The 18604-nt window shown below is 41.7% G+C and overlaps 1 protein-coding gene across 4 annotated transcripts in view; it reads left to right on the top strand.

Moving 5' to 3' along the window:
• The window catches only part of ankfn1b (ankyrin repeat and fibronectin type III domain containing 1b), a 247474-nt gene that overhangs the window by 155549 nt on the left and 73321 nt on the right, over window positions 1–18604 (top strand). For all 4 annotated transcript variants that reach the window (XM_069180849.1, XM_069180847.1, XM_069180848.1 and 1 more), the window contains one exon: window positions 5174–5214. In XM_069180849.1, coding sequence (XP_069036950.1) covers window positions 5174–5214 — 41 coding nt within the window. The remainder of the gene's footprint in view (window positions 1–5173; window positions 5215–18604) is intronic.

The following is an 18604-nucleotide window of genomic DNA, read 5'->3' as shown; positions in this document are numbered from 1 at the left end:
AGTACTGTATCAGCACAATTTTGAGCGTACCGTAGGGTCTACTTTAGAGGTTGTTAAGCCCTAAACTCTGTTGTCTCTGTTGCGGTCTCTCCATCTTTTCTCCTCTCAATAGGGCAGATAGTAGGTACCAAAAGTGTCAAACTACTGTATTAAGAAGGAAGCTTCAAAGTTAAGGAAAGGAAGCTTCAAAGCAGAGTTACTTACTTTTAGCATTTAACATCTGTAATGGAAACCCTCCTACATGTACGCGGCGTGGTGGTTCTGTGGCTAAGGAACTGCGCCGGAAGGTTGCCGGTTCGTGCCCCGCGGCCGGCAGAGGAATCCAACTCCATTGGGCCCCTGAGCAAGGCCCTTAACCCCAACTGCTCCAGGGGCGCCGTATAAATGACTGACCCTGCGCTCTGACCCCAAGCTTCTCTCTGTCTGTGTGTCTGTGTGTCTCACGGAGAGCAAGTTGGGGTATGCAAAAAGACTAATTCCTAATGCACGAAATTGTATATGGCTGATGAAGTGATCTTATCTTATATGCCCAATTTTTCTTCACAGCTCTCATTCATGCTATTGAGCCACAGCTTGTTTGAATCGGGCAATATAGGCAATTTGTTCACAGCCTGCTTAGCTTTGGATCAACTTCTGAATTGGAAGAGCTGCGCCAGAGGTTGTCAATTCTGGTTTTGGAGGGAAAATTATAATGTAATAAAGGTTACCAGCGAGAGGGGTCCATTCATGTGGCCATCTAGTGGGTTTTGGTTTGCTAGTAGCTTATTGACCTGAGAATCATATCCGGCCATTTCTTAGAAGAAATCGACATGGGTGTGTAGCTTGTTTTAGACTCCCCTTCCCCCTTCCTGTAAGAAAGAAACCTGCTCTCAGTTTTAAGTGCTTTTCCCTGTAGGCTGCATTTGTGCCCTCTGGGTCGTGTTTCATCATTGTTTCTGAAGAGATCAGTTAGGTAGACTTTGTCAGTGTCGTTAATGATTTTCAATACTTGAATCAAATCCTCTTGTCGTCTTCTCTTTTCAAGTAGAGTGTTCCTATCAGCTAGAACATGAGTCTGGTTACTCTTCTGTGAAAGGCTTCCTGAGCAGCAATATCTTTTTTTCTTCATATGGTGACACATATTAACGGTTTTCTCAGCGAATGTTTATGTTGCCTGGTCCAATTTTAAAATGGCATCTATTTAAATTCCATTCTTTTAACTATATACTGTATTTCAGCATTCTGTGAGCTTGTTGTTGGTTCCCCTCATTGTGTAAAAAAAAAAGGAAAATGATTTGTCTATGACAGATATTTAAAAACACCTGTGTTATTTATAGCTGGCTTCTTAAAACTCTGCACCTGTCTTTCTGCCAAGTGTTTCTGGTATTACCTACTGTACTGTACAATGAGTAACACATAAATCCCCCCTTTTACACAAAACCACTTTTTTAATTTGATTTATTTAAAAAAAATGATTTAATTTTGTGAACTAAATTCTACATCAATGAAAAATATTTTTCACTTTGAAAACGGTGAAGCAGATTGAAGGTAGTATAATCCAAATTCATATCTGAACTGCGGTTTATGTCATGTAAGAGTTTGCCTCAAACATTATCAGAGTGAGCTGCACATTTGCCGGAAGTTTTGAAATTCTCAGCTCTGGGGAAGAAAGAGCAAAACTCAAGGCACTTTCAACCTCAAGTCTGTTGCAGTGCTTATTTTTGATCATCAAAAGTGTACAAAACACCACATATTGGGAGATGCTCAATTAGGCGGCTAGCCTTACGTTTCTATTTATAAATTCTTTAAAAAAATGTTGCATTGTAGTCGGAAACTTTTGGTGTTTTGTACAAATTAGCTGTTTATAAAAAACTCTTTCTCCTGCCTTTGGACCCATTGAGAACTTCTGATCTACAACCTACAACATTGTCTAGTTTACTGAAATGATTGGTTTACTTGGATCGTTGATCAAAAAAGAATGAGTAATGATCCTAATACAGATTCCAAAGGCGCTCTAGTAATTATGGCACCTCAGAGTATAAGTGTATTCTCACTACAGATGGCTCTCGAATTTAAGCTGTTGTTTCTATAACTGTATGTGTCACATAGGTGCTGCAAATTTTTCAGGTTTTCTAGGTTGTCGTGAATGTCATTTCCTGACCAGTGTAGCCAAGACATTCCCATTAACTCAGAAGAAGGAATTACTTTGCGTTACTTAAGTGCCGATTTGTTTACATATTTAGAAATTGGTGATTAAAGGGTCACCTGTAAAAAGATTGATCCATCAGAAATTGATAACGTCAGGTGGGCACGCTCAGTTTGCTGTAGAGTATGCCATATAAATATGTGCATGAGGTACCCCACTGGTAGTGATGAGGTATAACATCTGCCAATACTGTCTTAGGAAGAACCTTAAATCAAGACAGCTTGTCGTCTGACTTGAAATATAGAAATGAACTTTATGAGAAAGACTGTAGAGAGAGTTATGTCGTCCTTTCATGTTTGGGAGATGAGAAACACAGAAAAGAAACAACAAGCTTTGCCATCAACTACCTACGGATGAATTAGCTACACAATCCACAGAGAATGCTCCAGTGAAGACCTGGCAAAGAAATCTTTCCGGGACCTGGAGCAGAGTTACCACATCTGTGGCATCGTACGCGAGTTGCACATCTCCTCCTTTAACGGTTGCGCAGATGCTAGAAAATTATTTTCATGAAAAGCAGCAAGAGGAGATGAACCTCTAAACTCTGCTGAAGTAAGGCTCTTCATGGTTGATTTTCAAACTTCTGTTTTGTGTCAAAGCTTATTGTTCTTGCTGATTTCCTGAATTTATAATGCAACATTCATATAACAACATTTTTTTTCAAATAAATTGCCAAGGCTCTAGGGCCTAAGGCTATATTTATTTCTTTAAGGACTTAAAGATATGCTTTTTACATACCAAATGCTGATACTAGGTGTAGACTTTCATATTTGTGTAGGAATTTCATTTAAGTGGTGGTGTCTAATATTTCATAAATGGTGTTTCCTACCCTCCCTCTCTGCATCCCAGCTTCACCCTTGCAGCTGTCTCCCTGGTTCATTCCTTGTTAGTGAGGGGTGTTGTGACAGCTCTGATCTTCAGCCAGTGCTGTCATTTCTTCAGCCAGGCAAAATAACGTGCACATTAAGTGCGCTGTTCCCTATATTCATGGGCTTGTTTCATCCTTACGCACATGTAATGCTCATTTTCCTGTTATTTTGTTAGTTCCATGGGTTCTAGGTATCTGCCAATTGGCTTTATTTTTCTTTACCCATAGTGCTGTATGGGTTTTTTTTCGAGTCTTTGAAGCCCATTTTGATAGTGCTGTTGATCGAGAGCAGTGCAACACTGAAATGTTTCCTCTTCCAACTTCCCTTTCAAAGGATTCTTCACAAATGGTGAAAATCAAGGGATTCTTCCCCTGGTGAAATCACAGAATGAAGAGATATTAAACAGTATCTGAGCAGAACAGAACAACATGGGCTTGAAGAAAATGTGCAATGGCTTGAAAAATGTGACACTAATTAACAGAAGAGGTATCATTGTGATTGGTGCCTCTTTATGTACAGCCACTGACTTAGACGTTTTCCGTAATTGGTGCATTAGAACACTGTGTGGAATGAAGGCAGAGAATAAAATAAGCACTCAAACTGTAAATGGTGGGTGGAATGGCCTCTGGAAAATTGAGAATATTTGTCTAACATTATAAGGTGAGAGTTTTGCATGGGACGAAAGTCTTTTGAATATTAATTTAGGCCGTAGCTCAGCCTGCTGCTATGAATGCAGTGTACTGATGCTCTGTGAAAGTGCTGCCCTGTGCTCTGAGCACATAGCCATGACATGCATTAAGCAGGGCTAACTTGAGCTTTCTGCAAAGCTCTGTCACTTCCAGCTCAGCTTTGCACCAGACAGCATCAGTGTACTAGCTTGTGCTGAGCAAGTCCCCACACACTGAGGAGCAGTGGGCACGGAGCACTGCTTTTCCTCTTGAAAACCTGTCACTCAGGTTGGGTCTTCTCTGGTCTTTTCTCTTCCTTTAGATTTTACATTAATATGTATCTCTGACATTCACTGCGTGTGCTCAGAAGTGAGGCCTTTCACCTTGTTTTACTTCAAAGACCCTTCCCATTCCTCTCATCCAGTTGTCATTAAGTGGGGTGAGATATAAAGTGATATTTGCTTTCCTTCAATATGGCAGCTCTGATGAGACCTCTCCCACTTGTGGCATTTCTTAATGAAGTCTGATCATAATATACTTCCCATTCCTGGATAGTTCCAGGTAAATTCCATCTGTGAAGGTGCTATACATTGAGATCCCCTAACAATGCACCAGACGGTATGCATTTTAAGGAAATCAGCATGATGTATTACATGTCCCTCTGATTTACAAACTGCCCTCTCATAACCTACTGATTTTGTCCATCAGGGGCTGAAATTTGTGCTTTTGTTTTTCTGCATTTTTGTTACGAATGAAACCTTATTTGAACGACATAGCGGTGTGTTTTTTTTGTAAGAAACAGTCATTTAGCAAATTACTTTGAATGTGGTTATGTGTCAGAGAGGTGTCTATCTGGAAGTGTTAAGATCGTATGAATTCGCAGGACCATTGTGGTGAGTCCAACAGCAGTAGATAGAGAATGGGCACTCTACTGGTCTAATGAAAATGAGTACCCTTCTGTTGAATCATAATGTGTTCTGGAGTGTCTCAGTGTAAAGGTTTGAAACCAATTTTTTCTACAGAGATGCAGAACATCAGTTTTATGCCTCTGTTGAAGGATGAAACAGAATGCATTTAAATGTTTCCCTTAGTCTTAGTCAAAGGACTTTAACTGTGACCCTTCTTGTGTTTGATCAGCACACTGCTCAGACTGATGAATTTGCTTACCTTACATCAGTTGCAAGGATTGTCTGTTGTTGTTTGTTCCTGGTCTGTGGCGAAAGTAAAGGGGGGCATAAGTTTTAGTGCAACAGCAAGACTGAGCACAGACAAGCATGCAAATGTTTTCATCACAACCCAGGTAAAGTCCAGAGCCGCGTCGCCAAATTCATTGAGTGTCCTGCTGACAGTGAAGTTTGAGTCACGCTCACTCTCAGTGAAGGGCAGGACGGGGGTTAGTAGTGTTTTAAAACACAGTGCACTAACGCTCCTGTTGTTTCCTTTAATTGCAGAGCCTGGGATCGGCAGACAGAAAAGAAGCTCAGCAGAAAAAGTAAGTCAGCCAGTCACTCATTTTCTTCCATTTGGTCTTTACTACAGCTTTCCTACACTGTTATCACAATCTTTGAACATCCTGAAATATTACCATGAGATATTTCCACTTTGGCAAGTTAGTCCCTGGAACTTTAGTTGTAAATTGTGAGCTTTTTGGGAATCTTTATTGCAGCTGGCTAGTGACCAAGCTCAGAACTGACAAAGCCTGGGCTATGACAAAGACTTAGGCTGCCCTTTACTGATCTTTGTACCCACTTGAGATTTTTCTCTCATATCATCCTTCCCCAGTTCACCCACAGGTACTCTTATTCTATCATCCCCTGAGCAGTTGTCCAAGATTGGCTCTGCAAAACCTTTTCAGGAGCTTTTCGTTTCCCTGGGGTTCTCGCAGTGTTGCCAGGAGAGGAAAACAATATGGAAGACTAGCACAGAACACATGCCACTGCAAGTAAAATCCCAATTACTGGAGAGCACAGTTGATATGCTACGGTTTTAATAGTGCTTGCTGTCTCATCAGGGTGAACGGATTCCATAGGCAGTCAGTCAGTTTGCACCGTATCAGTTGCAGCTAACTTGATTTTACTGAGCTGATATCTACACTTCTCATGATTTATATTCATTTACACCAGACTTTATTTATTATGAAAAGGTTATTAATGAATACAATAGCAACTGATAGATTAGCTTTGTAGATAAACTGGAACTACAGGTGTTGGGCACCTGGTGAAATTGGACAGATATGATGCTAACAACTTCTACAATGCAATGAGCAGAGCTTGGTTTATGTTGCTATGAGTAATGTTTCTAAAGGTTATTAAGCATGTGGAAATTATACTTTTTATTTTAACAACGTATGTGCAATATGGAACACCAAATATTTTTGATCCCCACGGATCAAACTTTAGTATGAAGAGTTTTGCAAGAGACCACAAACCTGTGGACATTGGCAAAGAATTGGTTTATTGTTTAAGTTCCTGTTTATGATACCAACGCAGCTTAATGACAGACTATTTACCAGCAAAAAGAAGCAGCAACGTTTAATGTCACAGAATTTAAAAGGAGATAAAACACAACGATACAGTGTGAATTCAAGTTTGAAACCCACTTTTAGATCAAACATCAAACATTCATTCATGTGTCCTTTCAGAAGCTGAAAAACACCACAGTGTGACAGAAGTTCCTTTCTTGATTGCTGTTCAATGTTACTGCTGGAGCCAGTGTTTTAAAGTTCACTGTTGCTTTTCAAATCGCATGATATGAGCTGTAACTCTGTTGCCATGGATTCATAGTAACAGGTTTTGTAGCAGGCAGTCCTTTGTAGGCCTACTTCCTTGTAACTCTGTCTGTGTTAGGCCTGACATTCTCAAAACTTAAAATCAAAGGTAAGGGTGATGTCCAGAGCTTATTGTTCCTGGTTAAAATTCACTCTGATTTTTCTAAATGCCATGATAATAGTTTTAGGTTAAATACCTACTGTACCTCAAGTATTTGTTTTCATTTATGCACAGTTTTCTGGAAACAAGAGGGTTCAGTTATTCTGGAGGTGGAACCGGTAACAGTAGTTAAACCAGGATTTGATCTCGCCACCCTCCGATAAAGAGCCCTAATTATCATTTCTTCACAGTGCCATTCCAATTACAAGCACTGATTTATAGAAAATAAATTGTGGAAGAAGGTGTGCAACTTGAGCTGTAACGTGAATCTTGCACACCATATCTACATTCCTCAATCACGAAACATAATCGTTTCCTCTTACGTTTCCCGTAGAAACTCAAACAATAATTAAAAATCCAAACCCACAGTATATTCTACTGTATCTCGGGACCATTGGGAACTGTATCAAGTGATGCAACGTTTGTCTGTAGCTCCAGCAAGGAATGGAACAGGATTTAATTCATCACCATGGGAACAGGTGGTAGATTGCTCTCAGTTGTCTGAACTGGTGCGGTAAAAGAATAAAAAACACATTGCATAGGTGGGAAGTAAGACCAATGTGCATCTGTGCTAAAGTATTTGTATATAAATCCCATGAATACACAAGGAGAGTACAGGAAAAAATAGGTGATTAAAAATAACTGATGAATGATGGTCCCCCGTGACTCATTTTTGTAAAACTCCAAAATTAGTGTTGATAACTGTCATCGTTATCTTTAAAAATTGCACAAGGAAAACTCTGGAATATGACGCTCTGTCTCCCAGACTATTTGTTTGGTAGAGGAGATACTTTAAGTAACGTTTATACATTAAGAGTTGACCATAGATGAAAATGATGGGGTGGCCAAAAGAATACATCCCTAGATTTATTATTTATGTAAATGTATTTATGTATTTATGTCAAGCTGTTTCCAATTGACCCTGGTGTTCAAAGTGTGTAAGGAAGTGGTAAACCAGAACTGTTGTTTGTACAGAGTACTGTACAATCATGCCATATGATTTTTTTGAATATTCGTGAATGTTTACAGATTAGAGGAGACCTTTCATTCCTCATTACCCCATTCGATTTTTAGTAGCTAATTGATCCAAGGATCTCATCCAACTGTTTCTTCAAAACAGCCCGAGTAACAGCTTCAACAACATGGCTGGGTAGTTTGTTCCAGACTCTCACAGCCTCCTGCACTTCCTGTTTTCGATGTAGTGCTTCACTGTTGTTCTTGGGGAAGAGTTTTCTCAGGAAGAAAAAGGCAATAGGAACTGGAAAGAATCTTAGATAAAAGGAAGCTCAATATTTGACACTGCATGCTGGTCAACGGATTAGGTAAATGGTAAGTGTCTCTGTCTTCAAAGTAGTCCAATCATTTTTCCCAGCAGTATCAGATCATTTATTTTGTAGTCACTGATAGACTACACATCTTTTTGTTTGTTCTAAACATGTTAGCGGTTAATTTGCCAGGCCCAGGGGCAGTTCAAGATTGAAAACCAAATATCAGGTGTGCAAAGCTGCACTTGTAAGGGGGTGATCAAGCCGGGTACGAGAAGCTCTGCCTTCGGCTTTGATGAGTGTGAAGGTAATATGCTCATTCTGAGGGGCCGCAGTAGTTCCTGAGAACCTCCTTCTGTGATCATCGGGGATGACGATGACCCCGAGTGCTGGCGATCATAATCACAGCACTCAAAAGCATATGTCCTCGAGCTTTGGCGAGAGATTTCTGTTGATTAAAGGACAATTGTTCCCTTTCCACAAGCTCTGGGATGAGAGCATGCATGTGTTCACACTGCAGAGTGAATCACCCAGCTGACTCACTCCTTTAAACTGCGTATTTGTATGTGTGCCAGAATGACATTTTTTGCTGGTTACCCCAACTGTGACGGAGCGTTCTTTCAGGGCCCGATGCAGACAGCAAAATCCGGGGAGGAGTGAGGAAAACATGGGGAAAAAAGCATGCAAAGGGGCTGGAAGGAAAACAGGGGGTGTGTCCAGGGTGTGCTGGTGTTCGGGGGAGGTGTGGCCGAGGCAAACAGTCCAAAGGAGTCCGAGGCAAATCCATGAGCGGCGATAGTCCAAGACCGGGTGGTCCATCCTGACGAAGACGAACAAAGTTAAAAGCCGGAGCGGGATCCGGCAGGGGGACGGGGGAATAAAGGGGGGGTCACGGGACCAGACGCTCCCTAATCCCGGACTCAGAAAGTCAGGATGCTGTGATGAAGCCTGTGCCGTCGAGTCGCTCCTGGATTTGCGGATAGGCGGGCTTCCGGGGGTCCATCTTCCAACGCTGAGCCAGATTGGCAGGAACGCCTGGCTTTTACAGGACAGGGGGCAGGAACCGGAGGCAGGTGCAGGGGATCAGTAGAAAACTGAAGGAAGGACAGGAGCGATCTTAAGGGGAGGGGTTTAAGAGCGTGACACTAACCACTCCCCACCATGCTTGCAAACCACTGGATTGAGACATTAGACTTTGGAAAGTGCAGGTGGAAGACAGGCGATTAGGGTGGTCTTTCTTTTCTTCCTAAGATTTAGCACAGGAGAGGTAGAACAAACTGAGACCCTGGGGATCTTTGGGGAAACTTCTAATTTAAGATTACCGGTGTAGGAATTAAATTATTTCAGTCAGTAATCCATTTTACTGTCTCCAATGACACCTGGAGCGTTTTGGTTTTTGGAGAATGGGAGAGACAGTGATTTGTTATTTTCGTTTTCGATTTGCATTAATATAAACTCATGGGCCCTATGAAATGAAATAGGTTGGAATCAGGTCCACTAGCCAGATCGGTTCAGGGATCCTTGATACTTGAAGGTCCGTGAGAGTTTGACTCAACTGGACACTACTATGGAGCTGAAAATTGACACCTCTAAAGTGGCACAGTGGAAGTGTTAAAGGACTTGTTCTACCTTAAGTGGACAGACGGGGAAAAATGTTCAGCATAAAGGTGATATATGCTGTCTGCTTTAGTAGACCACATCAGTAAATGGATTAAGTTGTGTGAAGGGCCAATTTGAAGAGCAAATTGAGAACGGCACCATTTATTTTATTGTTTCTGCCTGGCAGTCTGGATAGGGGCTTTTAACCAGGGTTCATTTTCTTCAAATTGAATCTGTTCTGTTTAGGGTTGGTTTGCATCCTCTAGTCCTGGAATCCTACTCTAATTAGACCCGAAGGACTAACAAATGAAATAGATATTTTAGTGAAAAGCAGTCGTGAAGCTGAGGCTTGATAAAATACAAAAGCTTTATCAGCCCCAGTGGCCAAAAAGTTAATCAAGTATAACATTCATTGTGGATGTAGTTTAAGTGAGTGATTTACCAGCGAGTAAGTGATTAAAAGCTCCAGGAAGCACCTCCTCGTGCTTATCAAATCATGCTAAATCATCTTTCACTTGCAGTTCATCGGGGTCTGAACACATTCGGAGGCTGTTGTCTGCAGCTCTTGCAAGCAAAAGAGAGTGAGAATGTTGATTTGACTTGTTTATCTTGGTGTGAAATTCTAACAGATGTATTCAAGGACACCTTGAACTATCTGTCAAGAATATAATGCTCATTCCTGGACTGAGGTAATGAGAAGATGGGAGACCAGTATTTGGTAGATAGAAATGACAGGTTGTTTTAACACTTTTGTTAATATACTGGTTTTGTTGGGTGCCAATTGAACACTGATCTTGGAAGTGGTGCTTGAGGGTCACAGTCCCACTCTGCATTCATTGTCATGTGAGATCATGTGATAGGAAAGAGAAGTCACACCTTCTGCATTGCATAATCAACCCACTGGAGCTCAGCAGGTGTGAGCCTGGTCAGTACCTGGATGGAAGACCTCCTGGGAGGTTGCTGCTCCAAGGTTGCTGCTTGAAGTGGTGTTAGTGGGGCCATTAGGGGGCGCTCATCCTGTGGTCAATGTGGGTCCTAATGCCCCAGTATAATGACGAGAACACTGATAATGCCCCTTATTTCCGTCTTCTGTCTTCTGTCCCATGTTAGCAGCCTCGGCCCTTAAAATCTTTTTTTTTTTTGTCAGCTGAATGTAAAATGAGAAACTACATTTTGCGGAAGGTCTCCAGTAACCGCAGGAGAAAATTTGCTTCTAACACGATTAACGTTAACGTGCTCACTCAGAGAAGCAATTACCCAAAATAAGATCAACAACAGGGGCTTGCTTATGAATCCAGGCCTAACAATCTGAGACCAGTAACAGAAATTACATTGTGGAAGCCTTAATCTGACTTCTTTTGTGCATTGGCTGGATAAGATCACTTAAATAATAACTACCAAATGGGCTAGATGGGCCCAATGACCTCCTCTAGTTTGAAGGCTTTGATATGTATTTATGGCCTAAGCTGTTTACGGCCTATTTACACACCCAAAGGCACATTTCTGTGCTTAAACCTGACAAAATATAGTCATTCAAACATGATCATGATATTCATGATAGTCACATCACAAGAAAGTAATATTTTATATACCTGCCCTGCACACATTGTTAAGAAACCCATCGGGTGAATAGCCTATGTCAGTGACAGGCAATATATAGTTTGAGATGCATTCCCATCACCTTCCCTTGCCAGAACAATGCCCTGATCACAATCCTTTTGGTAGATGGAGAGACCCATGTCAGTGTCACAGTCCTAGCTGCTAGTGTCCCTCTGGAAGAAAAGGACAAGTCTATTGACACAAACTTGTGTGGCTGTTCTACAGGGACGTATGTGAATTTCCTGTTCAGCGAGCTCATTCTACGTGCTGGGGTTCAACATTTTATTCAGTGATAGTTCCTGCTATTGTGGCCAGAGCACGTCATTTTAATACGAAAACGCAAACTGGAAACTCATGGAATTCACGAACCAATGAATCCACAATAGTCTTGTGGCACACCACAATAATAATGGTTATCTGACGTGTAAATAACAAATGAATCCAACCACCAATCTTCCAATTAACTTATAAAGATAGCGACAAACATTAATGAATTGTTCATAACTTGCTTTGCTCTCCATAGTCTACACTTTCTGCTATACCATTCTGAACAACCAAACAAATCAACTTATTTACAAATTCTCTGTGGTTTGGAAGCACAGTCTCTGTTTATTTGTCGTTATGTGGGAGGAAGTTAATTTGATATTAGGCTTTTCATTTCACTGATTATCTTCTCCCTGTATAAATATTGTTTTAAAAAATTAAACCATACAATTGTGCGAATGCTTTTTTGATATTCAGTTTGGAGAAGTAGTTAAAAGCGCCTTGTGATGTATTGTGTTGTGTTTGTTTAATTTCTTTAATGCAAGCAGTATTTAGAGTTTTATGACATTGCTTGTTCCTTAGTGTGTACAGTTAATTACTTCTGTTTCTTGCTGTAGGCATTGTAGGGCAGATGCAAGAAGGAGACAGCGACTGCAGTGATTTATCTTAGAAAGAAGAGTTAGTTAATTGTTTGCAAATGAGAATTCACCTGTAGGCCTGTGGTTAGGTAAGACTTCATTACAGAGCTAATGGAAAAGACCAGATATGAATTGATGTGGTTTTTTTTAAAAGTCTGAGTCATCATTTTCTCTCATCTTTGGTCAGTGAATTTTACTACTGTGATTTCTAGCTAATTCTTGTTCTGGAGGTGCAATTAAACTTGTATCTCTTGATGGTGATACTATAATATTTGCTGTTGCTGCAAAGTTGCTCAACACATTTGTCTTCTCCCGAATTGGCTACTGTAACGCTCTACTCACTGGGGTTTCTAAATCCACACTGAACAAACTCCAGAAGGTCCAAAATTTGGCAGCTAGAATTATGACCAGGTCTAGTGCAAGTGATCACATCACTCCCTGCACTGGCTTCCTGTCAGGTTTTGTGTCGGCCTCAAAATCCTCATGCTCACTTATAAGGCTCTGCATGGCTTGGCACCTCAGTACCTGCCTGAGCTACTACTACCCTACTCCTCACCTCTCAACCTTCGTTCTTCTAATTCTGTTCTCCTATCTGTCCCCCAAGCCCGTCTATAGGTGACAGTGCTTTCTCCTGTTATGCCCCAAAGCTCTTGAACTCTCTCCCCAAGGATACCAGAGAGTCACCTTCTCTAAATTTCTCATTGTGTATTCTCATTGTGGCTATCTTGTATATGTTTTATTGTTGTTGTTCTGTAAAGTGCTTTGACAAGCCACCATTAAAGGCGCTATATAAAATAAAGTTTTTAGTATTATTATTGATTGACTGCGTATATGGGCAATTAACTGATATGTACTGCTTTGTTGAGAGAGAAACAAAAGAGCTGAGTCAGCAAGTGTTTTGCAAGAGTTCAGGGCCCTGTGCTGTATGTTCACAGTTGCCGTGACTACCAAAAATCCTCCGCCAAAAATTGTGGCCTCGGCAGTGTGCTCCCGCAAGCAACGGATACTGACATCCATGTTGGACGCTTTCCCGGTTCTTTCTTGACACTCCAGTTCTGTAGCCGATTAAGAAGGTGATTCTGACAAAAACTCTGTGTTTCAGAGTACCCTGCGTTTCCTTTTGTCGGGACTGATGTGACTGATGGAGTCTCTCAGCCACAGAACATTCCTGATCGCCACAGCGGTTTCCAGGGATGACCGCAAGGCAACGCGGCATGAGTGTTCACCAAAACAGAAGGATGTGGTGCCTAACCTCTCCCTGCCTCTTTAAAAATGAAGGCCCTTCTTTGGGTCCACTTTGACAGCTTTATTAGTGGAAATCTTCATATTTGTGGATTTGAGACTCTCCCAGTTTTGTCTTTAGGTGGTCTGTTTAATTTTTGGTTTCCTCTCGTTGGTTGGACGGCGGTAAAGGTTTCATTAAGCAAAGGCTGCAATGTTAGCAGAAGGTTAATGTGACTGAAGGATCCCAGACTACTGAAGAGGAAATATATTCCTCGATTAATTTTTTCTTCTTCTAATGCATAGGTTTACAATAGCAGGAGAATAAGCAAGCAGCCCACTGAATGCTGGCTCCCTGACTTTCTCTTGGAGAGCTCAAGTGGTTGTTTTAAGAAATGGCTGGCCGGTGCTTTTGAAGTGGCTTGGCCGCAGCGCTACTCTGATGTTTCAGAACTTCCTGAGCACAAGCACGGCAGATTATTTCGGCGGCAGAGACTGGAGATTGTTTTGGAAAGGCGGGGGAATCCAATTTTTTTTCAATTTTATACATTTTCTTTTCCTGACAGGCATGGCCCTTTCCATGCTGTCTTTTTAAAAAAAAACACACGCACAAAATGCGACACCATGCAACGCAGAGCAAAGCGATTGCTAAGAGGCTTAGTTAGTGATATGTGGGATGGCGGCAGTGTTTTACATAGAGAATTAATGACTTGGGGACCAAATGACTAAATTGTAATAATAAAAAAAACGGGGAAAAGCATTTTACTTTATTATGAGGATAAAGCATTTCTGCAGTGAGTCCAACACAGTCCCACATTTCCCAGTAAGATACCAATTGCAGTTTCACACTGCTCCAATTTGTTGTTAATAAGATTCTACCAGCAGTTTTGGGTAGTGATAAATGTTTCCATGTTCCGCTCTGGAGGGTCGTGAGTTCATATTTCAGGTGAGGATACTGCTGCTGTAGCTCTTAGCAAGGTGCTTTGCTGTGATTGATCCCAGAAGTCCAACCTCATCGATTGGTACCCAAATTCATGTGAAAGAATACAAATGATTGTAAGTTGCTTTGAGCAAAAGCATTTCAAAATAATTGAATCAATAATAATCTTTATGGCAGAGCCTCAGATTAATTTTTCTGTCCGGCCATGTTATATACATTTTAAATTGCTCATTTTGATTTTTAATTTTAATCACCGTGTCTAGATGCTGCGTTTGACTCATCCGGATCACCAATGGATTAAATAAATAAAGGATTAAATTTAAAAAAAAAAGACCTTTTCTGAGCAACCGTTATAATTACGCTTTCTAAGCATGCAAAGGACGTATCTGTGAAAAAATACATTCAGAATCCTTCAGGAGTGTCCATACATCTCTATACATGACCCCATCCAAACACCTACTTCCAATAAAGGCTAGAAAAAAAAGCATCTGTGAATTTTTCAGCACTCCCACATAGTTTTTAATTGGTTGGAAGACTAATCCCCCTATTGGAGCGCTGGGCTCTTGGTCTTACGGACTGCTGGTTTGAATTCGGGCTGTGCCGCTCACCAGCTGTGGTTGGAAGACTGGATGGCGTGCAGCTGGTGATGCTTGTATTTCTTTTGCTGCCAGAGTGACCCTTGGACTTGAGTGGCACTGGAGGAAAATGTCTGGAATTTCTGAAAGGAAAGAGCGGGACTGTGCTTGATCACGTTTGGGCCGAGGAAGAGCCCCTTTTTAACCTCTGCTTAAAAATCCACCTTCAGCAGTTCAGTTGTGAGCCGTTTTAGAACCGTTTCAATTATTCTTATTTTAGACAGTGTCCTTCAGAAAGACGTATTAAAACATATAGGAAACAACCTTCCTCGTACAATTTTGCTCTGGAAAATATCAAAGAACTCTGCTTTAACCATTAGGTTTTGAGCTTTAGTGGAATGACCATTCTAATATTTTGTTATAGGGCATTCTTGCTTTGATTTTTAACTGTTTTTTTTAATTATCTTTTGTATTATACCTATTTGACCTCTTTTCTATTACTGCTAATTTCCCATTTAAAGTACTTTGATCTTTGTGCATGAAAGACACTTTTTAAATGAAAAAAAAACAATGCTAAAAAGGAGCATAAAGAAAGCTGAGCCTGAGGCACAGAGGGTGGAATAGCGCAGATGTGACAGTCACAGAGGTAGCTTTCCTTACAAGTGACTCTGGGCATTTAGGTTTTAGAGTTACGGGAGCTTAGGTCTAAAGTAATGAGAAGGGAGACTCAATGTGCTTTGAGTTGTGGATTCGCAGGCCTTGTCACCAAGAGTTTTCCCTTTCCTAATGAGTAAGGGTGGGGCTATCTGCGCCCCTCACAACATTACGTCATGCCTCAGGCCGCAGACCCTGCCGTTATTCTCACTTTTGAGACCTGCTGGCATGTTCCCAGCTGTCCCGGCTCCCGTTGACGGGGGGAAACCGCGGCCCTTGAAGTGGCCCTGGTGCGCCGACGGTAACAGGAGCACAGATGGTAAGAGGGCCTGGGTGCCGTTTTCACTGCATGGGAATTAAAGAGCCCGCTTCCAAGAGCCCTCTGACACACATTTTCTCACACACCTAAAAGATTAGGTCACCCACATGCGTGAAATCGGGATTTTGAATGTCACTACAACCGACCCCTTCTTAAATTGTGTTTTATTTTGTCCTTCCCCCCCGCTTATATCTTTTCATGATGTAACTCATAGCTGGAGCACGATGTCATCGGTGAAAAGTCACATAGCAAGCAGGCAAGGGAATCCGTCTTGCTCAACTATCTTGTGGCCTGACGGTTTGCTTTTTAATCCTCTTATACAGTCAGTTGGCATCTAACCTGCCAGTGGTCTTCACCACTTGTTGCTTTTCTCGTCCTTTTGTTACTGCATTTGGGTGCCAGTGCTGGGGCCCTGGGTTCAAGTCCTGGGGTGCTGTCTGTGTGGAGTTTGTATCTTCTTTCCATGCTGGTATGGGTTTCCTCCGACTACTGTTGTCCTCCCACAGTCCAAAGACAAGCTGGTAGGTAAACTGGCTTTAGGAAACAGTGGCCTTGGTGTGGGTGTGAGTGTGTGTGTATCTGTGTGTGCCCTGGGCTGATGTCCCCATCCAGGAAGTTTCCTGTCTTGAGCCCATGGCTTGCCAGCATAGGCTCTGGCTGTCTTGCAACCCTGTAGTGGATAAAGCAGTTCGAAAATGGACGGGGGGGGGAGTGTTACTGTACTTTCAAATTCTGCCTAGGTAGAAACTAAACTTATAACCCGCTTTGTGAAAGCAGAAGACAACCACTTTGAGTTTTTTTATTCTTTTTTTAAAAAAAAAAACCCCGATTGCACGCAAGCATGAACAGATCAAAACATCTCTGTACCTTAGCATGCAGGGAGAGGACAAAACACTTTCATTTGCACTTGTGGAATATTTCCCCTGACTGGAATAGATTGCAACTCTTTGGGTAGATGTTTCTGAAAGTCGTTTAAACAAATCCCCTCTCTCAAGTGAGCTATGATCTTCCAATATCCACGATTGACCTTGAAGCATTTCTTCACTCTGTTTCTGTGGCGGTGGGTTTATAATACTGACGAACATGTTTATAGTCATGATCGTAGGATACCCGAAACACCCATGCTTTTAGATACGTTCAGTCAACTTTGAGATCTGCAAGACTCCAAGGGATGCAAGTAACATCCACTCCATCAAAAGCGTTAAGTGTTTCATGATATTGCGTCCTGGGCATGAGTATGTGTGTATGTGTGAGCTGGGGATTCCCCTCCCCAAAAACATGCTCCCAGCCCCTCCCCTTCTCCTGAACTGGGCTGAGTCCAGCATCTCTCCGCGGTTCCCTTCCAGCACAAATAATCCCCCGTCTGCAGACACAGCCCTGATTGGAATCTTGACGCCACAGTTGTGGGCTTCAGAAAGTGGGGTGTCGTGTCTGCGCGCTGTACCAGAGCCACAGATCTGTCTGTAAACAAAATACCAGAATATTTCGACGGGCCGCCCCCAAGCTGGGGAGGGAGTGTGCCACACAGAGCAGCTGTCAGTTTCTGCATTTTTCGGCGGTTTTGCCCTCGTTCTCCAGGATTTGTTTGTTTTTTTGTGGATTTATTTTCCTTAGCGTAGCAGTAAGGCCAAACACCCTCCCCCCCCCCATCCTTTTCATTTCATTTTCTACCTCGAGCTCAAGTTCAGCCAAAAGAAAAAGAAATAAAAAACAGGCTTGTTAAATGTTCCCCTCTCCACACACAGAAAAACAGTTACCTATTTGACTGTCTGTTTCGGAAGAAGATATAGCAAGAAATACAGCAAGGAGCAATGAAGTCAATACCTTTGATACCTTACAGAGAAATGAGATCTGTAGTAGTCTTTGTAACTTTTTTAAAACCTAGACTCTTTTATTACAAAAAAGGCGACCCACATACTGTACCGGTACCTGACACAGATGGAAATTATTAGCTCAGTAATAGTCTCTGATAAATCACGATGGACCAGACTTTCTGCACTCATAGACAATTAAGGAGAAACAAATGCGCTTCTGATACAGTATGTTAGTTGTGCTTTCACATTGTAAAGAAATGACATCTTCTCTGTGTGTATATCACTGTGGAATATCACTGAATTTAAACCTGAGTTAAGTGGATTTGTCCTTTGGGAATTTAGATTAAATAAGGATAATTCATCAGCTTTGTTCATTTTTATTGGAAGGTATTGTATGACCTCCTGCCATGAAAAATATAAGCCTAAACTATCATGAATAAAATCTGCGCTATTCCTCATGTTTTTGAGAATTATTCTGGAGCCCTGTTGCACATGAGAGAAAACTGCATTGAATTCCACGAGATTAAAAGGTACTGGAAACACATCCTATGTGTTAATCTCTGTGACTTGTCAAAGTCAATGAAGTTCCTTTGTTACAGGCTGGAGGTGATTAATTAATGGTGCTAATTGTGAGCTCGCCTATGCTGCACTGCATAATAGCTGGTAAATTGAGCTGTTTCCAGAAGCCAGTCTTAGATTATTATCTCTTTTAGTGAGAGGGAAAACAGAAAACGTTTTTGTAGAAGCATTGCATAACACACAGAACATAATCAATCTCCTGTTTTCTCCCACTGCCCAGATACATACAGGCAGGTTAATTGGCTTTTGGGAAATTGGCCCTGGTATGAGTGTGTGTGTGTTTGTGTCTGCTTGCTATGGTCTGGCATCCCATCCAGAGTGTACCCTCTCTTGCACCCATTGCTTGCTGGGATAGGCTCTGGCTCTCCCGTGACCCTGAATTGGATAAAGCAACCCCCCCGAAAATTGTTTATATTACCTGCGTTTTGGTATTTGTGACTGAGCGTTCCTTTGCTGTTTTGAACACACTGCAGCCATTGCACCGTGAG

Source organism: Lepisosteus oculatus, chromosome 19 (genome assembly GCF_040954835.1).
Source record: "Lepisosteus oculatus isolate fLepOcu1 chromosome 19, fLepOcu1.hap2, whole genome shotgun sequence".
Lineage (NCBI taxonomy): Eukaryota > Metazoa > Chordata > Actinopteri > Semionotiformes > Lepisosteidae > Lepisosteus > Lepisosteus oculatus.
Note: the sequence above shows the minus strand (reverse complement) of the source record. Positions and strands in the feature narration are given on the sequence as shown.